This window comes from Megachile rotundata, chromosome 15 (genome assembly GCF_050947335.1).
Source record: "Megachile rotundata isolate GNS110a chromosome 15, iyMegRotu1, whole genome shotgun sequence".
Classification (NCBI taxonomy): Eukaryota; Metazoa; Arthropoda; class Insecta; order Hymenoptera; family Megachilidae; genus Megachile; species Megachile rotundata.
This window is the reverse complement of record NC_134997.1, coordinates 14,610,852-14,628,987: the sequence shown is the minus strand read 5'-3', so window position 1 is coordinate 14,628,987 and position 18,136 is coordinate 14,610,852. Positions and strand designations below refer to the sequence as shown.

General features: G+C 46.2%; 1 protein-coding gene across 6 annotated transcripts in view; it reads right to left on the bottom strand.

The window, feature by feature from the left end:
* The window catches only part of LOC100878144 (dipeptidyl peptidase 4 omega), a 119,584-nt gene that overhangs the window by 50,710 nt on the left and 50,738 nt on the right, over positions 1 to 18,136 (bottom strand). For all 6 annotated transcript variants that reach the window (XM_012285707.2, XM_076539976.1, XM_076539975.1 and 3 more), the window contains 2 exons: positions 15,694 to 15,746; positions 8,863 to 9,062 (listed from right to left, as the gene is read on the bottom strand). In XM_012285707.2, coding sequence (XP_012141097.2) covers positions 8,863 to 9,062; positions 15,694 to 15,746 — 253 coding nt within the window. The remainder of the gene's footprint in view (positions 1 to 8,862; positions 9,063 to 15,693; positions 15,747 to 18,136) is intronic.

Below are 18,136 nucleotides of genomic sequence, written 5' to 3'. Positions count from 1 at the left end.
TCCTCCGGCGGCTGACTTTTTAATTAAGAATACTGGCCAAACGCGTTCGGCCGCTGACGCCGTAAAACAGTCCGAGGCCTGTGTTCGACGACCGACAAACTTTGCCTCTCGGAGAAAATCGCTGTTTGGTTTTCGGCAGCTAACCAGAAGTTGCGCGAAACCGTAATGAAGATGTAACGAGAACCGCTCGAAACGGCTTTCCACCCGCGACTCGCAGCCTTCTCGTTTAAACGTCCCTTCCGATTGTCCAGTAAATCGTTTCGTTCGTAAATATTTAATAATCGTCCTTCGACACCCTCCACCGTCATTCCTTTATAATGGTTTCAACCGGTGCGAACGGTTGCTTTTTCAAAAACCAAAAGGAACAACAAAAATTGACGAGCGACCGAGTTGAAAAGGTAACCGGTTTCCCAGTTTGGTAACGTTCCAAAACGGGTTAAACGGTGAATCCGGATTAACGAGACCTTCGTGCGTTTAAAACGATCAAGACTTGACCCGTTTTCCGGTTTGACCGTTTTATAGGAGTTTTGAAAACCGACCGAGAGAAATGGTATTCGGTAAACCAAAAATCGGTTGACCGATCGAAAGCGTTTGGCAGTAATTTTTCAGCAACATAGGAGAGGAATTTGCGCGCTTCGCAAAAATACGTGTACTCGAGGGTAAATAAAAATATAACGGTTGATTAAATTGATCGACTGTCGCAGTTGATAGACAATCTCGTAATGCAGTTTCATATTCAACGAGCAGATTTATCTTGTTTTTCGAAAGAATTTTCGTCGAGTCATAAATTGAACGTACAATGAAAATCAATTAATTACTCTAGATTCGATATCGAAATTGGTGGATCGAATGGTAAAGGAAGTTCGTTCAAGGAATTACTTTAGAAGTTGATCAGAATTTTCGACTGGCGGTAATATCGAACAGGTTCGACGAACAGAACGTCTACCACGATATTACGATTGATGATCCTTGAATGATTATTAATCGTCTCGTAATTCGATCGCTAATACATCGCAGGAGCCGATACGTGGCAGAAATCCAATTATCTGATTTCCGTTTTTCCGTGTCCGATAATTAATAGCCATTCCGATTGACCGACAGTTCTGTTATCCGGTGTCGCGATCGTGGCCAGTGTCGATCATTTCGCCGATCATTCACGCGTGTCGTGTCAATTCGCGATACCTATCGGTCGAGTTTAATCGCGTTTCGCGAATTGTCACCGAATTTTCCATTTTCCGTCTTTCGCGAAGTGGTTTGCGACGCGCTCGTTTGCTCGACGAGTAAGAACTTTTAACGCGACGAACGATATTCGCGCCGCTTTGATCGTCGATCGTTCCTTATCGTCAACGACATCGGCAAGGTATGATTCTATTAAAAGAACGTCCGTACACCGATGATAATGCTCGGTTCGAATCGATGTCGACCTATTTACCCCAGAACACGACTCGTCTCCGCTAGATAACAACCTATTTGCGAAGATATCACTCGCCTCCGTTCTCTGCCGACCCTATTCGCTAAGATACGATTTACTTCCGTTGGATGACATCCTATTTGCTACATCGCGACTCGTATCCGTTGCGTAACGACCTATTTGCTAGAATATTACCCTCGCTCCCTTGTTGCGTGACGGTCCATTTACCAAAATGGTGCGCCACAGCCATGTATTTATTAATAACAGATTTGTCTTCGTAGCGGGCTTAAGCGATATATGTTCGCGTATATTCGGACCAGTTTCGTTTCGTCGCAGCTGCCTTTTGGAAAAATGCAAAGTTCCGTTCGCGATCGCGTTAACCGTCGATCGGTAAACGACGAAATCGATTTCGCGATCGTTTCGTGCTCGGTATGAACCGATGCACCATAAATTTGCAAGAACGCGCGAACGAGCAGCAGCGGTCGGTTTGTATTATTCGAGAAAAATTCCGACTGCTCGGCGCCAGTGATCTTTCGCCCCATAAAGCAAAGTGGACGGAGGACATCGTTTTGGAAAACTCTTTCCTCGATAAAGCATCGCGGCCACTGGTTCGTTGATTCGCTCGTCGCCGCCCATACCGACTCGAGATTAAGGCCTCTAATAAGAAAGCTTTCAGACGTCGAGAGTGGACACGGAAACCGCGTCGCATCTTCCTCGAATACAACGGTTAGCATATCGATCGCTAACAACCCTAAGAAACCCTGTTGACACCGGCTAATAAAAATAACTCGTGCGCTTCTAACGAGAACGCTTCGACGATGGTAAAATACATATATAACGCGAGTCGACTAACGCGACTAACGACGATAAAATTACGGAACGGACCGTGTGCGGCATCCGCGATTAAATTCGCGAACAGTTACGCGCGATTCGTGTTCGCGTTTAATTCGGAGCCAGTTTAAAAAGTCAGCTACCGCCGCGCTGTATACGCGCAGCACATAGTAGGCATCGTGTTAATACGTAACCGGTATCGATAACCAGCTGGTTCCGGGCATGCAGGTTAAGTCTCGCGTACGAAAAGTGGCCATTGTATGGGACGTACATTCAGTATGCATGAAACGTTTGCACTGGATATCCAGCGGACGTCGACCGATAGCGAGCCTGGACGTTGCATAAATGTCCGGAAGATGTTATTGACTGCGGGGATATTGCATGCGGCCGACGGAATATCGCGTTGCAGCGTGGAATCGATGACTGCTTCTTCGTTGGACCGATATTTGGGTCGGTATAGATATACGTGTACGTGTGCGTATTATGTTCGTCGATCGAACGGTTTCGCGTTTGTTGCTCGTTACGTCTAATTAAAGTTGCGGACTGCGAGAACGACGCTCGCGAAAGGCCTTACAAAGTCGATATCGGTTTGTTTCTTTTTCGAGTCCGTGGAACCTCGTCGCCGAGCAGAATTACTTGAGATTTCGTTTTAGCTTGTTTTCGACTTGGTTCGGTGCTTTCGCAAAAGATAAAACGAGCAGCCATCGACGAATGATCCGTTCGTAACTAATTATCGAAATAGCGACGATCGGCGACGAAATTTTTCCCTAGCACCGCCATTCGAACAACGCGTCACATTTTCGAAGCAATTTTCCAAGCAACGCTAAAGGACAAAGCCTTCGATCGTCGACCTCTTCATCCTCTCGTTTCTTTGTGCGAGTGCATTTCGATTGGTCGGAATGCACTCGCGAATAGTAGACGCGTAGAAAACGATCAAAGGAATTGCCACGAGAGTCCAGGGCAATACCTCTCGCTTCCGTGAGTTATATCTTTCGCAACGTTCAATCGCGACTGACAAATATCTTTCTGAACGAGAGTGTACATTTACGCGTGGCTGGTGACAGCGTACGGTGAAGTAGAATACGTTGGAACCCGATCAGAAATCGGAATCCCGTGGAAAGGAGGTTCCATTAGCGAGAACGGATTTCGAGAAAAGGATTTCTCTGAATCCTCGTCGTTCTATTAATGTCACATCCATCGCCGTCGAGGACCGAAAAAAGGAAAAAGTAAGGACAAGGAAGGTTGAAAGCACGGATTTTCCTCTTACGAGGCTTGTATCGATGCCATGAAAACGTTTGTTGATCCAATTATACGTCCTCTCGACTCGCGATAGAACCATTGGAAAATATTAACGACGCTCGAAGATCGAGATCGGTGAAAACTCCATTTGACCGATGATACTTGATCTTTGGCGGTCGTTTAGTCGTTCGCGCGCTTCCTCTCGTTTATCGTTCGACGCTCGAACAGTTGTTCGACCCAGAGTCGATAACAGGCGGAGATGCGAAAGCAGGAATTCCGTTCCTAAGTACCGTACGATGGTACTTAAACGTCACTGATATTAAAAAAGTTACCGACTTGTATACCCGATATAAAGTATAATAATTATAACTCGATTCGTCGTTGATCCTCTAACGAGAAGAAACGAGCTCGCAGGCACAATTTACAAGCTCGAGCGCTTAAAACGTGTCGCTAACAACTGGTCGCGGCGATAAAGCTCGAAAAGAAACGGTCGTTTTCTCCGGGTAAATTGCAAGCAAAACGCTCGCGTACGCTCGCCTACGCTCGACGACGACGACGACGACGATGACTTGACTCCGAAGGAAACGTTAGCAGCTCGCGATAATTGCCACGCCAGCTTGCGTACACAACCCGCCGGGATTATTAAAAATACACGGTGTCCCGCGTAAATATTTCCAGTCGTGGCTCGAGCTCGTCGTGGAAAATAAAAATGAACGAAAGAAAGAAAGCAAGCGTGCACGGATGAAAGGTGAAATAACGAAATAACCAGGTTTTTAGATGCCCCGTAAAATCTACCGTCCACCGGTTGACGATAAACAAACATTGACCCCGAGCCGCGCGTTATTTTTCATTGAATGCTTATCGGGATTTCCAGCAGACAGCAAATACGCTGCCAATCGGTTCCGGCCAATTGAGGTCCGCCGCTTTAAACCGATAAAACTGATTCGATTGCGAGAGGCGCGAAACGACGCGATCGGACGCGCTATCGATTACCGACTAACGCCTACCTGCTAGTTATCGGATGAAAGAATGCCAACACTCTCCGAGTATGTTTTCATAATTAAAACTCCGGAACCGAATTCGCGAGTGCGGCTCGTTTGCGGTCGAAAGAAATAGATCCCCCGAAAAGAACGGCACGTGTACGGTAAGCGCGCGAGACAGATTGAAAATCCATAAAAGTTTGCTCGATTTCAAGCTCGGGAATAAGATCGCGGAAGACGATCGTGCTCTTGTCGCGTTACGCGTTTAGCAAACGTCGTCTCCTATCTCCGATATTCGTGACTGGGCAAATGAATTTCCCCGGGGTAAGAAACTCGTCGACTTGCGCCGATAACAAAACGAGATATTCCGCGAGCATTACGCGGCGAACGGTCGAGTATTGTCAAGAAAGAAGATGGATCGGATAGCGGCGCGATCGCGATACTCGTTCGCTCTGCCGAAGAAAAACAATGAAGGGATCGAACGCGGGGAATTGCTATCGTGTTTCCGGCGCGACTCTGACGGGCGCAGAAATTGCGACGACGTTCTGCGAAAGGCGCGCCCGAGAGAAACGAATTCTAGTCAAACGGCTGTTCTTCCTTTCATCCGTTCGCTTCGTTCCTTTCGCACCGTTTCGAAAGAAAGCTTCTCGATCACTTGATCGATACTTCCAAGGGCATATTAATACGTTTCCGGAAACACCGGAGATGAAACACGTTCGTGCTAATTTGAGCGACGAGTACAAGTAGAACGCTATTATTCGATCGTGTCGTGCCTATTCTACTCGTCCGACGGTACCCCACTAACCGCACACGAGCTTATTGTACAGATTTCTGTACGTCCGAATACCTACGACCAGCGTTTCACCGACGTACCGCATCCGACTGCTCACAACTCTGTTCTACCGACAGAGCATGTCTGACCTCTCACAGTTCCATTCTACTGAATTCTATTCCAACGATACGGCACGCCTGGCCACTTACGACCTTATTCTATTTGTCCGTTGCTTTACCACTGACCTGACCATTGTCTGCCTGCCTACGGACATATACTACTGGCGCGGCGCTTCCACTTATGCTCCTATTCTACCGGTGCGATACCGTTCGCTATCCGTCGTTCGACAAATATTGTATTTGATACGCGGGGATTAAAATAACTGAAAATAAATTGCCGACTTCTACTTAGTCGAAAGAAATTCGGTGACTTTGAACCAGTAACGTTCGAGGGTTGTTTCGGTTTTACGAGGTGACGAAACTTTGTTCGGCGAGAAGGGAGCCGAACTTTTCAAACCTCTCGATCAAGATGAAGGATTCGTCCGCTTCGGGAGCAAACAGTGGAACTTCTCCCTCCGTTATCGTTAATTAGTTGAAAGAAAATTCTGCGACAAGGTAGATATTGGCGAATATACCGCGATAGCGAACATGGGCAACGCGTCGGGTAGAATTCATCGCGAGTAATGCATATGCAAAATCACTGTGAAATATTGTTCCGGAAGCTGTGTCGGGAACCGTTAAAAAATGCTAACTCGTTTCGTGTCCGATGCAACGTTGCGAACCAGTGTAAATATTGGCGATGCGCGCGAACGAACGCTTCCCACGAAAGATATCGTTTTTTTTTAATCCTTGGAAAGAACGAGCGGACGCTCGACGGGAAAATGTTTGTCGAGGATTAATTGTTCGAAGAAGCGGCTGAAATACCACTCGGCAATGTGCCGTGTCGAGGGACAAACTCGACTGCAACGAAACGAGGATCCACTAATTGTCGCTCGAAGAGATTTATAAGTTGCGTAACTGCTTTACCAGCATTTTGGCTATTCCCACGAACCTGCTCTCTCGAGCTCCAAAATATCCTATTTTGGATATTTAGTCCTTTCATCTTGTTTCTTTCGAGCCTTAAGTTTCCTTTTTCGAGAAAGGAAACTTAATCTCGACAAAAGTTAAAAATTGGAAGGGTTCGATATCGTTACCCGACGAGATTTTGCATCTAATCGCTATTAATATTTGTCACTTTGTTCGGATATCAAGGTAACGTATGCATCGAGGAATTAACTCGGAGATCCAACGACCACGTTCACGCAACCCCACTAATCCTAGACGGTATTAAATTTGTACGTACCGGATTTATCTAACGTGGCGTATTCAAGGAACGTGGCTGTCCCGAGTTTTGACAAGGGTTGCCTCTATATTTCATTAGAGGCATCGCCGATATGAAAATCAAAGTGGTCGCCCGGAAACCACGATAATATTCTATTAAAGTAACGACGAGTTGTCGTTGATAAACGTTTCGCGGCGCGAAGCGAACGATTCCGTTCGTCTGCCTTGTACGGTTGTAATTTCGCGGAGAAATTTGCCGTGCAAAGAAACGCTTGCATGGGAAAGCACCGAAACCGATAGTGGGACACGCGAGAAGAGTCAGGGCACGTGTAAATCAGTCTTTATCCTAAATTCTTTGGGAGAAAATCCTCTGCGACGCGTTCGAGGGCGAGCCGGGTAAAGTATGTCGTCAGCAAGAAAGTCTTTGGCTGACGGTGAACAAAATACAGGCTGTTGAAAAGTTCCTGGCACGCCTTTCGTCCGACGCTTCGACGCTTTATCGACGTCCGCCCATCGAAACGGGTCGCAGCCCGCCCCGCGTGAAATCCTTCGAGCGTCGATGCACGCGCCGAAAACGTTCGCGAAAGAATGTTCGCGAGAGGGAGCCGCAACTAGGAGAATACTCGATCAAACTTTTTTTTCTCCTTCTCCTTTTTCCTCGAGCAAGCTACGGGAGTAAGTCCTGGAGCAAGCTACGCCGCGAACGAGAAGTACGCTTCATAAAACTCGTCTTTCTTCGCTTAAAAAAGTGAATTCCGCTCGACAAAATTATTTTACAAAACTTTAAGCCAAACTCGCGATAGACTCGTACATTTTCTTATCTCGGCTCTCTTCTGAACGATTACTTTCTCGCTCGAACGCGTAAACGCACTTCGGTATTTTATCCGAGCGATTCCATTCGTCTCTCGAAGCGATTCGCTTTTGCCGCAACGAGAACAAAGACCAGAATTTAGCCCCTCCGCGAACAAACAGTTCGATAAATCGTGCATTCGCGATTTATACGCGAAATCGTGTACAAGTGGCGACGCTCGGCCGTTAATTAACGGGGAAGTAAGTTTACTCGAATCCGTTTCCGTCTAATAAGATTCGTGGCAACGTTAATGGCTCGTTGTCGTCGTAATATTTACGCGGAACCGGCTAGAAAGCTGCCGTCGAATCGACCGAACGAGCGGAGGTATGGTTGAAAAAACGCAGCGAAAATACTGTTTTTTTAGCCGGTTAGCCGGTTTTTTTAGCTCGCATCTCCTGTCAACGATGTTCTCTGATGAATTTTTATGCTTCATCCGTTAGCTCGTCGACGCGGTCACGATTTAGCGAAATACACCGTATGACGAGCAAGAGAAGAGAGAGACATAGAGGTGGAGGGCTGATGAAGGCTCAGAAATATGCAAACGCATGCAACGTCCCCTAGAGCATCAGCTGTGTGAATTACGGCCCTGGCACATATTATTGTTCCGGGAGCGAAAACTCATCCGGCACGCGTACAAAGCGTGGCGAACCCGTCGCTAAAAGCCCCACGAAAAAAAAAGAAAATATTGCGCCCCCTTTTTGTCGCGTTCACTCTGGATTTCGTGCAAGCACGGTAGTTTAACCTTCCCTGGTGGTAACGTTCCCGATTTCGCGCGGGATTTCTTCTTTTTTCTAACCGTGCGCACCGAGCTACGTTAATCGTTGGTGATTCGGTCGCGATTCAATTTCCACGCGTTATATCGCCAGCGAAAAGGTAAAGAGAGCGAGAAAGAGGGAGAGAGAGAGAAAAGCAGAAGGGCCAGTTAAAAGTTGGAAACCGCGACCGTGTTAAGAAACGATCGCCGTGACAAATTGGACGCTCGTTACCGAAATTACTGGAACACGGTTCGGAAACCGCGTGCGTAGCCCTTTCATTCGGCTCGTGCCGCATTGTTCAGTTTATTTTGAAGTATGCGCTCCACAACGGAGCGTGCACAACTAGCTCGTCGCCGATAACGTCGCTTCCGCTTCGAGCCATGCGAATTCGAGCGTGTGATGCTCGTTCATTCCGGAACAACTGGCAGACAGTGGTTTCGTTATTATTAACGAAATGGTTGTCTCTTTCGTCGAGCGCGCGAATATGAAATTCGTGAACGTCGATTAGATGTTCGAATTCGTCGATGGATAAGGTTAAAAAGTAAACAGCGAGTACGGAACGGTACTATTTGCTTGTTGTTCCGGCGAAATCGACAGGTTTTGGCTAAATACTGGCCGCGAAATGGCGGGTAAGCCGATTAAACGCGCGATATCCTATGAATAATAAAACGGATCTCGGGATAGTTACCGCTGGAAGTAGCTTACCTTCGTACACCCAGTCTGGTACTCCGTTATAAATGGTCCCGAAGACACCGGTATCCGTGATTGGATAGTCGACACCCACTTCCGCTTCCGGTCTGTAATAGATGTTGTTCTGATACACGTAGACCAACGCGTTCCCTCGAGGTGCCCAGGTAGCCAGTTGCAGGGAAATCGAATCGTTCGACGTCAACGACGTGTCCACCCTGGACAAAAATGTCGAAATATTTTTAAATCCGTTACCGAACGAACAAAGAAAAAGAAAAATGCAAAGAAACGTTAGCTCCGATCGATACCGCGTCGTTCTAGGGAAGTCTATTTATATCTAAGCCGTTTTATCGACACAACGTTACCAAGATTACGGAACGACTATTCTCTCTATATTCTCTTCGTTTTATCCGGTTTCCTTCCCTCGATCATCGGAACCTTCGCTAATAACGCGGAATTTCTCGGAGCGAGGTAAACGATAACGCGATATATCGGGATATTTGCCTAAGCCTCGCAAACGATACAGCGTAGATAGAGAGGCAGCCGTATAACGTTCGGTACCGAAGTTAATTGAAATTAACTCCGTATTGTTTCTCCGAACTCGGTCGTCGAACGGATGAAAACGTTAAACGGGTGGGTTCGAAGATTCGTAAAATCGGTAGGATCGGTTTTGCGGCAGGAATCGATAGCGCGATGACATTCGATAAATTCAATCGGAATTACCGCGAATAAACTGACGACTCGATGTTCTACCCGATGTCGAACCGACGTCAAAAGGCGAACAAGCGTAGAGGCCACGGGGCGTGGAGACGACGCCGCGAGCGTGTTTCCGATTACCATCGAATGCATACGCGATCCTCTCGCCAAGATCCGAAGGATTCTTATTTTAGTAGCAGTAAAGCCGGTTCGGACGTAAACCAAAGCATCATGGCTCGGCGAAATCGCCGCATTACAGAAAACGATCCTTACAAAACCGACCAAAGGAGGAGAAGGAGGATTTCTTTCTCTCCGTTACAATCGCAACCTTGACGTTCGATTAATATTTATCTCGACCGAACGATCGATATTCGAATCCTTCGGCTACGTATCCTTTGTTCCAAGCAAACCGTGCCAGGGTTCGTCGTCTAATTGAATGGGAACAAAGAGCTTCGCGTTTGAACAAGAGACGTGGATGAACTCTACTCTTCCGATTTTATTTCCCTTTTTTTCTCTTCTTCCTCTTTATGGTGGAACGGTATGTTTTACGAGGACGTTTCGAGGACTTTCGTGATTCTTTCTTTGCGCAACGTGTTCGCCACCGCGAAATATTCCATGTAAGTAATCTCGCATTCGAGATTTGGTTCAGAGATTTTTATTGAAACAGAGATTATTGGAAGTTCTTTCGGAAAGCAGCGTCGAAAGATTCTGAATAATTAAATGGACGGTGTGTCGCTCTTAAAAGAAAGGACACGCTTTGGATCGACGATAACGAACGCGACAAAGTTTCAATCGGAAATCGAACACGATTATTTTCGACGAATCTACATAATACGTGTAACGATAAAAATTTGCGGAAACCCGAAGAGCAAGTATCTTGAGCAAGGAATTACTCTGTTCGGCCGAGCGGCGCGCATAATTTTCGCTCCTTGCGATTGATCGAAGCCCTTTTATATTTACGAGGACCGTTCGGGTATCGTCGGAATACGTTAATAGCTTCTAAAAGCGATCGTACCAAGCTCGAAAGGTATAATAAAGAAAGGTAAAGCGCGTTACGTTATTTCCTTCGCAGAAATGAAATTCGTATGCCGTATGCCGAGCAGATATACGCACGTGGGCGCTGTTGAACTCGGCTGAAATTAAATGGTGGCTTAAGGAATTTACGATGCTTGGCCAGGAACTTTGAGAAAGAAGAAGAGGAAGAAGATCCTCGGCCCTTTATTTTTTCGGAGACAAGTTTTTTAAGAATGCCTTAACGAAATTAATCTCGAGATCCCTCGAACAAATGTCTCGTTTGTTGAATTCGGTGAACAGGTTGGTTACGAAGAACCGACCGGTTAAAAAGGCTGGGTATTCGGAGGATTAGATTTCGCGGGAGAAATGAATCATTCCTTTCTCTCTTTTTATACCCTTTTCAAAAATATTTCTCCGTCTCGTTTGCATTTTATTACCATTTTCGTTAAAGTATGTTCTACCGAGTTTGAATAAGAATACTCGGGATAGTTTGACCTAGCGATGTAAGATATTCGTACACGTCGATGTCGATGGTAATTTTTGCTTAAATAATAGTCTGATCGATACGGCGTATTGACGAAACGCTATCGTTTCCTCGGGTGAAGGTCGCATAGGTAATTGACAGGACCAGTGTTTGGAAGCGAGGTTCGCGGATCGAGCGAAAGCTGTCAGAAGGCGTTTTGGAGGAGATTGCGGCAGAAACGAAGAGAGAAATAATGGGGAGACGGAATTCGTAACGAGCTGTAACCTGCGCAAAGAGGAGAGGAAGCGGTCGACGTAAAAAGGAGGATCACGGAAAGAGGAAACGCCGCGGAGGAATAAAAGGAGCAGCGAGTATCTTGCACGACCGAGGGATTTTCTCGAATTTATAAAATGTATCATGCTCGGGCCAAGGGTGGAGTAAGGGCAGAGAGGAGGTGGTAAAATCGATGGAAAGTTTCGCGACTCGGCTCTGTCGTAATGCCAGAGTCGGTCTGACCAGCTTCTCCGCTCAAAGGAAACTCTTTCGCGAGCGGCCCATAAATAAAGACGCCGGTATTCGCGTGGCGTACAAACCCGGTTTTATATGGCCGAGAACTGGTCCAATCTTGCTAGGAAATACGGTTCGATCGTTGATTTCGGACGGCCCACACCGATTTCTTTAACGGTAATCGACAAAGAGGACACGCTGCGACGGCGAATCTTTGGCGGTAGAACGATCGACGAGCGATTCGGGGGTTATCGCGGGACGACTTTGTTAAGAAAATGAAACGCCGACGGTTCCGAGCGGTCCAGGTGAACGGAAAAATGTTACGTATTCCTGGGATCGTGGCGCAGCGTCGAACCGCTAAAACGGCTGCGTACTTTTCAAAGTTAAACAGGCAACGATTCGAGGTACAGGATCGAAGGAAAGAACGAACGAACGTAGCGAATCGTGCGGAATAAAAATTGATAGAATTCCGTGCGTTCGCATGGCCCGGCCGGAGTATCGGTCGTGATCAAATTCGTTTAAATGACTTGATCCGAGAGGGAAGGCCTGATTGAACAAACAGAGAACGGTCGGAAGCGGCCGGAATTCTTTTCCACCGCAACGATTTCGATGGAATTTTTCAATCGGATTGGAAAAAAGCTTCGAAACGTTTCGATTCGTTCGGATATCGTATAAATTCCGAAGAGCCGAATAACAAACGATGCATAATGCATACGATCCGATCGATCGGATCGATTAATCGGTCAGCTACAAAATAATCATCGCGAATTCTACGCTATTTTATTCTGTCGGTTTCCGGTTAATCGAATCTTTCCACGCGTACGCGTATCTCGTTAATTATCCGTTGTTAATTCGAACTTGATCGTTACCGGTTGATTCCTTTGAAGAGTAAGAAAACCTGATAGAGAGTTAATTATCGACGCAAACGAGGAAACAAGTTCATTATACGGTTCGGTAGAGCGAACATGCTAACTATGGCCGATCGTTTGTAGTTAGTTGCTTTTGGTGGATTCGGTTCAAAGATAAATTAGCTAGTATTTCCACGCGGAGAGAATATCTCGATCGAGTTGGCAGATTTACAGGTACGTTCGCGGTTCGTCCTGCGAAACCGAATTTATATTTCGACCCGAAGCTTCTGGATTAACTCAGATTTCGGAACTTTCGAAAGCCGTACCAACGACGTCCGGCCGACGCTGATTTTCAAAATCCACTTCAGCGTGCGCGACAGTTCGCTCGATTAGTTTCGCTTTCGTTCGTTTACATCGACTCTTTGACGAAATATCGCGTTCGAGAAAGGGTATCGAAAAGGGATGTCCAACATTTCGGCAACGCGGCTTTCAAAGATTAAAATAGCGCTCGTATCTCGCTTCTCTTTATTACAAAGTTTGCTTTCGCGCGTTATCGTTCGTGGCACGAATGTCCCAGGACTGGGTATCGAGCCGGATAATCGCGCGATAACTATACAATCTTTTATTTAAAGCCATTTAACCGAAAATAAAGAACGTAAGTTGGCGAGTAAAAAGGAGAGAGGAAAGCGTCGGAAAGCGAGCGATGTTCGCGCGTTAGCGACAGCGAGTTATTGGCAAATTGAAATCCCTGAATTCATATCGAAGGAGCGCGGGCGACAGGCGACGAGCGAATTTCATTTTCGTTGGCACATCGAAAATTCGCCGTGCTCTTAGCAGCGAACGCGTCGCCGAGAAGGTAAGAAAAATGTAGGGAGCAGTTCGATAGCGCGCAGTTCGCCGGGCCCACCGCGTTCGACCCTCGTCGTTCATCGCGCCATGCAGGTCACGTCAACCGAGTCATTCATGCGCGTAGCCCTACTACCGACACTCTTTCTCTTCTTAACTTATCGAATAGTTTCGCAACTTTGCTTCTTTCTCGAGATGGAAAACTGCTCTCTAGACCGATTTGCATATTTATGATGCATTTAAGAAAGGCGGCACGCGTATCTTCTACCGATATAACCGGCCGACGTTACGGGGAACGAAGGGCGATTAAAATAATATGACCGGTACTATAATCGCGTTTATGTACGAACTTCGTTCAGAATTATGTTTGCGGAAGATATTAAATTCCGTGTCGAGTCAAGTTCGACGCGCGCTGCCAAGAATTAATTATCGTGATTTGTAGAAATTAGTGGAACCGTAGTGAATTGTAGCGTTAACGCGTTGAGTGCTACAGCGAAAATGGCCATGCGTACAACGGCGCGTTACAATAACGATTGCTAAAGACTCCTTATACCATTAACCCTTTCTCTACAGAAGCTGTATACGTTCTCCGAAAGCAAGTAGCTCATTAACGAACACCGATTATTATCGTACTTCTAAATAGCTACCAGAGATAACTTTTCCCATAAAACGAGACGTGCATGTGCCGTTTATCGAACTCTGTCCCGTACACCTTACGTAATTGAGACACGTACATAGTTCGATTACGCCGATTTCGAGTGTATTTTTAACGAAATTTCGGAAAAAATCGAGCACGCGGAGAAGGCAGACTCCGGTAATTTAGCTTCGTTTAGTCAAAGTTTCGAGCACGTTACAACAATAGTTTGAACCACGGTAATAACTGAACCTTCCGCGGTGTGGTAACAGCAAAACTTACCATTCTAGTTGCTGTTATAGAAACAACTTCGACCATTCGTAGCAGTTACATTTCTGGTTAGAATATCAGTTACAAGGTCTCGCGAAAGCTCGCAGATTTTCACCCAAATATTATCCGGAAGCTCCGAATATTTCCGAAAATTCGGTCGAGTTTCTCTACTTCGGCAAAGCGTTAAATTTCAGACTTTGTAATTACGATTCGATCATACCGAAAGCCCTGCGTTCTTTCGTTTCCTCTAATTTTTGGCCACCTTTGCAGCAGGCAATTTCGTCGACGAAGCAATCGCGCCGGATGTCAAAGAGAACCTGTTCCTCTCCGTTCGTCGGTCCTAATTGGGATCGTTTGTAACGGGTTATCGGTGCACGATCAAGAATGTCGCAGGAACACGAATCGGAACTTTTTACCCCACTTTGCACGAAAACGTTCTTTGTAACGCGCTTGGCCGTCGACCGCTCGAGATTCGAGACTCTCGATGACGCTTTAGATCGCTAAACGTTCAATTCCTCCGTGTTAAATCGTCGAAAATGAAATAACGAAACGAATCGCGTAGAACGGTTCGAGTTATCCGGGGTGTAGTTGTCAGCGAGATACTCGAGGTTCCTCGACTGCTGGAGGACCGCGACGAACTCGAGCGTTCCCTCGAAAGTCATTAAAGAATAACCGAGAAGCATCGTGACTCCTCTCGGTGTTTTCCTAACTGTATAGGATTCCATTCGAGTTTGAAATACGACCTTTGTTCGTCGATGAAGCGGTTCAACTCGAGGCCGAAGGGTTCAACTTCCGAACACGCGGTGTGTTTTTAAGCTCTTGACCGAACGATACCCTTCCAACGATATTGCTCGTTACGTTTTCACGTGACTTTTCTCTTCAACTTTTTCAACTTTCTCGAGAGTCGTCAGCTTGCGGCGAGGATTCGAGGAAAGCGATTTTCGACATAATTCGAAACGACTAAATCGGAGGTTCCGGGGGAAGTAAACCGCTTCTAGTCGCGATTCTTTCGGCGACGCGGTCGGAAAAGAACGGTTACAATTTGAACTAGACACCTAGTTTGTCACGTCGCGTACGCGGCGAAACAACCCTTAAACCCTCGTTCGGTTACCGAATGAGCACCACTGTCCCCAGAGAGAATAGGGGAAAGGGTAGAATTTTCCGGAGAGAAATTCGCGGCGGACGAACGAGCACGATTAAGCCGCTGGCAAAGAGGGTGAAAACGAATTGGAGGCGAGCAGCGCCGGCACTAATCGTAATATAAGCACTCTTAAACGGCGAATTAACGTCCAGATCCAACGCTAGGGGGGATGAACTTCTCCCCTTTTTCCAGCTGGAGAGTAGGGATAGGCAGGAATAAGGGAGAAGGGAGCAGGAGGCTGTGCAGTGACGCGTTTCGCGGCTAAGACGAGTTCCCGTGAAATTCGCGAGCGTAATTTGCACGCCGCCAGGCTTTTCCAGTCGTCGCTGCGACGACGCCAAGATTAAAATGCAAATCTAAAAGTCTGCCTGCCGGAAATAAGTTTGAGATACGATTATCCTAAATGGGCAAGCGCGGCTCGTTTACTTACAAGGTTTCCAAGTTCACGATCCTGTAGCGGGCCAGGTATGTGCGTCGATAGAGCTGTAACAGAAAAGAACAGGAGAAACGGTGAATGTTTATTTGCACAGTCTGCTGGCTCAACTTGCCTGGGAAATTGGACTTGCGCGAAATGCTTTTAACGGTTAAATAAACGCCCTACGGTTCTTCTGGCTTTTCGCTTTTTTCTCCTCGTTTAATATATTCCTGCAGACAGCGGAGCGTGTTGGATGTCGAGAGTCGAGGACGGTGAAATGGAACGGCGTATGTAAGTCGATTAAAAGATTATCGACTTTAAAATGTACCGAATCTCTAGGTGACACGAAAAAATTCTCTCGCCTTGTAACTTCGAAATTCGTTGAAACTTCTTTGCGACTATCTTGTTCGAGTTGTTCTCGTAAAAGAAAACGAGGGCGCAGCCTTCGGAGAAGGTTTGTCGCGACGAAAGAGGAATTAGAATTCTATTTCCCATCTAAACGTTGGAACGATAATCCGTTCGATAAGCAGGAGGAAAAGCTAGAGTCGTTAGGAAGAGGTCGGGAGTATAGCGCAACTGGAAACGCGAAGAGAGAAAAGAAAAGAGAGGTCGGCGTTATTGCGTCGTGTCTGGAAGTCGATAGGAAATTTTTGCATTTGAATTTCTCCGTGAAAGAAAAGCGATAATGGACGCGATAAGGGTTTCTCTACGACCTATGAAGCATAAGGGAAGAACGTTGCAGTCGTAACCGGTTACGTTTACAAAGATAAGAACGGCCGAGACGATCTCGATACTCGTTCACGGGCAGATCTGCTTACCTTCCTTCGCGAAACCACGCGAAACGATTCGGAACACGAGATACGTGTCCTTTTTCTACCGCGAAACGCGATAAGTGTATACGTCTTCCGAGTTACTTACGGAAAAATAGAAACGCCCGGAGTGTTTGAAAAAGGTATCGCTGAAAAAAACGCGTACCATTGGCCACCAAATGGAATATACCAGTTTGATCAAACGAATCGAGTAAAATGTCGACGGTATTCCAGAGAAGATGCTCTCCTTTTTATCTGTCGCGCAACAGACGCGATGTTCCTCGTCGAAGTAAATTTCGCTAGTAAATAACAAACGCGAAATCTGCTCTTCCTCGATAGCATCTAACACGACTGATCTGTTTTCTGTCCGTGATGTTTCGCCACCGTCTCGACTCTTTCGGGACACGATCTCGTGCATCGCGTCATCCCGATAAAGCCGTTATAATGCCAGTTTAAACGCGTTGCACACGATTATCGATCTACCTGTCTCGCTTCTGCACGAACGATTCTCTTTGCGCGCGTTTCGCCTTCGCGACGCGAGATAATCGGTCGCGACACGATTTACTTTTGCCATTTACGATTGCCGCCACTTACGGCTTGTTATCGCGATCGTAACAAAATAATTTTCTTTAAAAGCGTCCCCTTGCCTCGGAAGAGAGAGTCAGGTGCAAAGGGTCGGTATACCGAACGATCTGTTGGAAATACAGCGAATATTTTGCAAACCATTTGAAAGTTTCTTTTAATTTATACATATACATATAGTTGCGTTCAATGGAAAACAATTTGAAAGAACGCGATTTCGCGCTGTTCCTCTATTTTCCGAAGGAACGCATAAAAAAAATAGAGAATGAAATTCCGCACGGGATATTCGGTTTGAAAAAAAAAATCAAGTTTAAAGGATGACCAGGTACGCGCTTCGTCATGCAAGGCTGAAAAAGCAATTTTCTCGAAAACGACACCCTGTTGCGAATACAATTTATTTGTTTTAGAAAATGGTCTGCCGCGCTTGCCCATGTGATCTAAATAGAAACCAGTCAACTTGGCGATATCGCGACGATTCTCGGTACAGGTAAACATATTTTTCGTTTTCATTCGGCAAATTTGAACGAATGAACGAACGAAAATCCTTTTTGAGCGAAGAATCATCGATAAAAGCGAGAGAAAAAAACTAGCGAATAACGACAGATTAATCGAGCGTGCAGCTCGAACGGTTAATTATTCGCGTTTCAGCCTCATGAATGGCGCGGGCAACGATCAATCGAACGCGAACGGATTTCGCACGGAAGCGGCGGCCGTGCTCGCTCGAAAGAGATACGATTTTTGCAAATATTTTCGCGACGGATTTTATCGATCGATCAAGCATGCGAGAGAATTTGATTCACGGCTGAAAAATAATAGCCATCTGGAATCAATGGATTGTCCGAGTCTTTGTGTACGGCTACATATTTGCTTTTTAACCTCGGAATACGAGAGCAGCTTTTTTGTTTTAACGAATTAAACGAAAAGATTAGCAAGTCGATTCGGCTTCGGTTCTCGACCGATCGTCCGATGGTGCGCGTTAATTTAACTTTGATTATGTTCGCATATTTTATCGGCCGGTATAATGTCCGTAAAACGTATTACAATTGTATTTCAACAATTACCGTCGT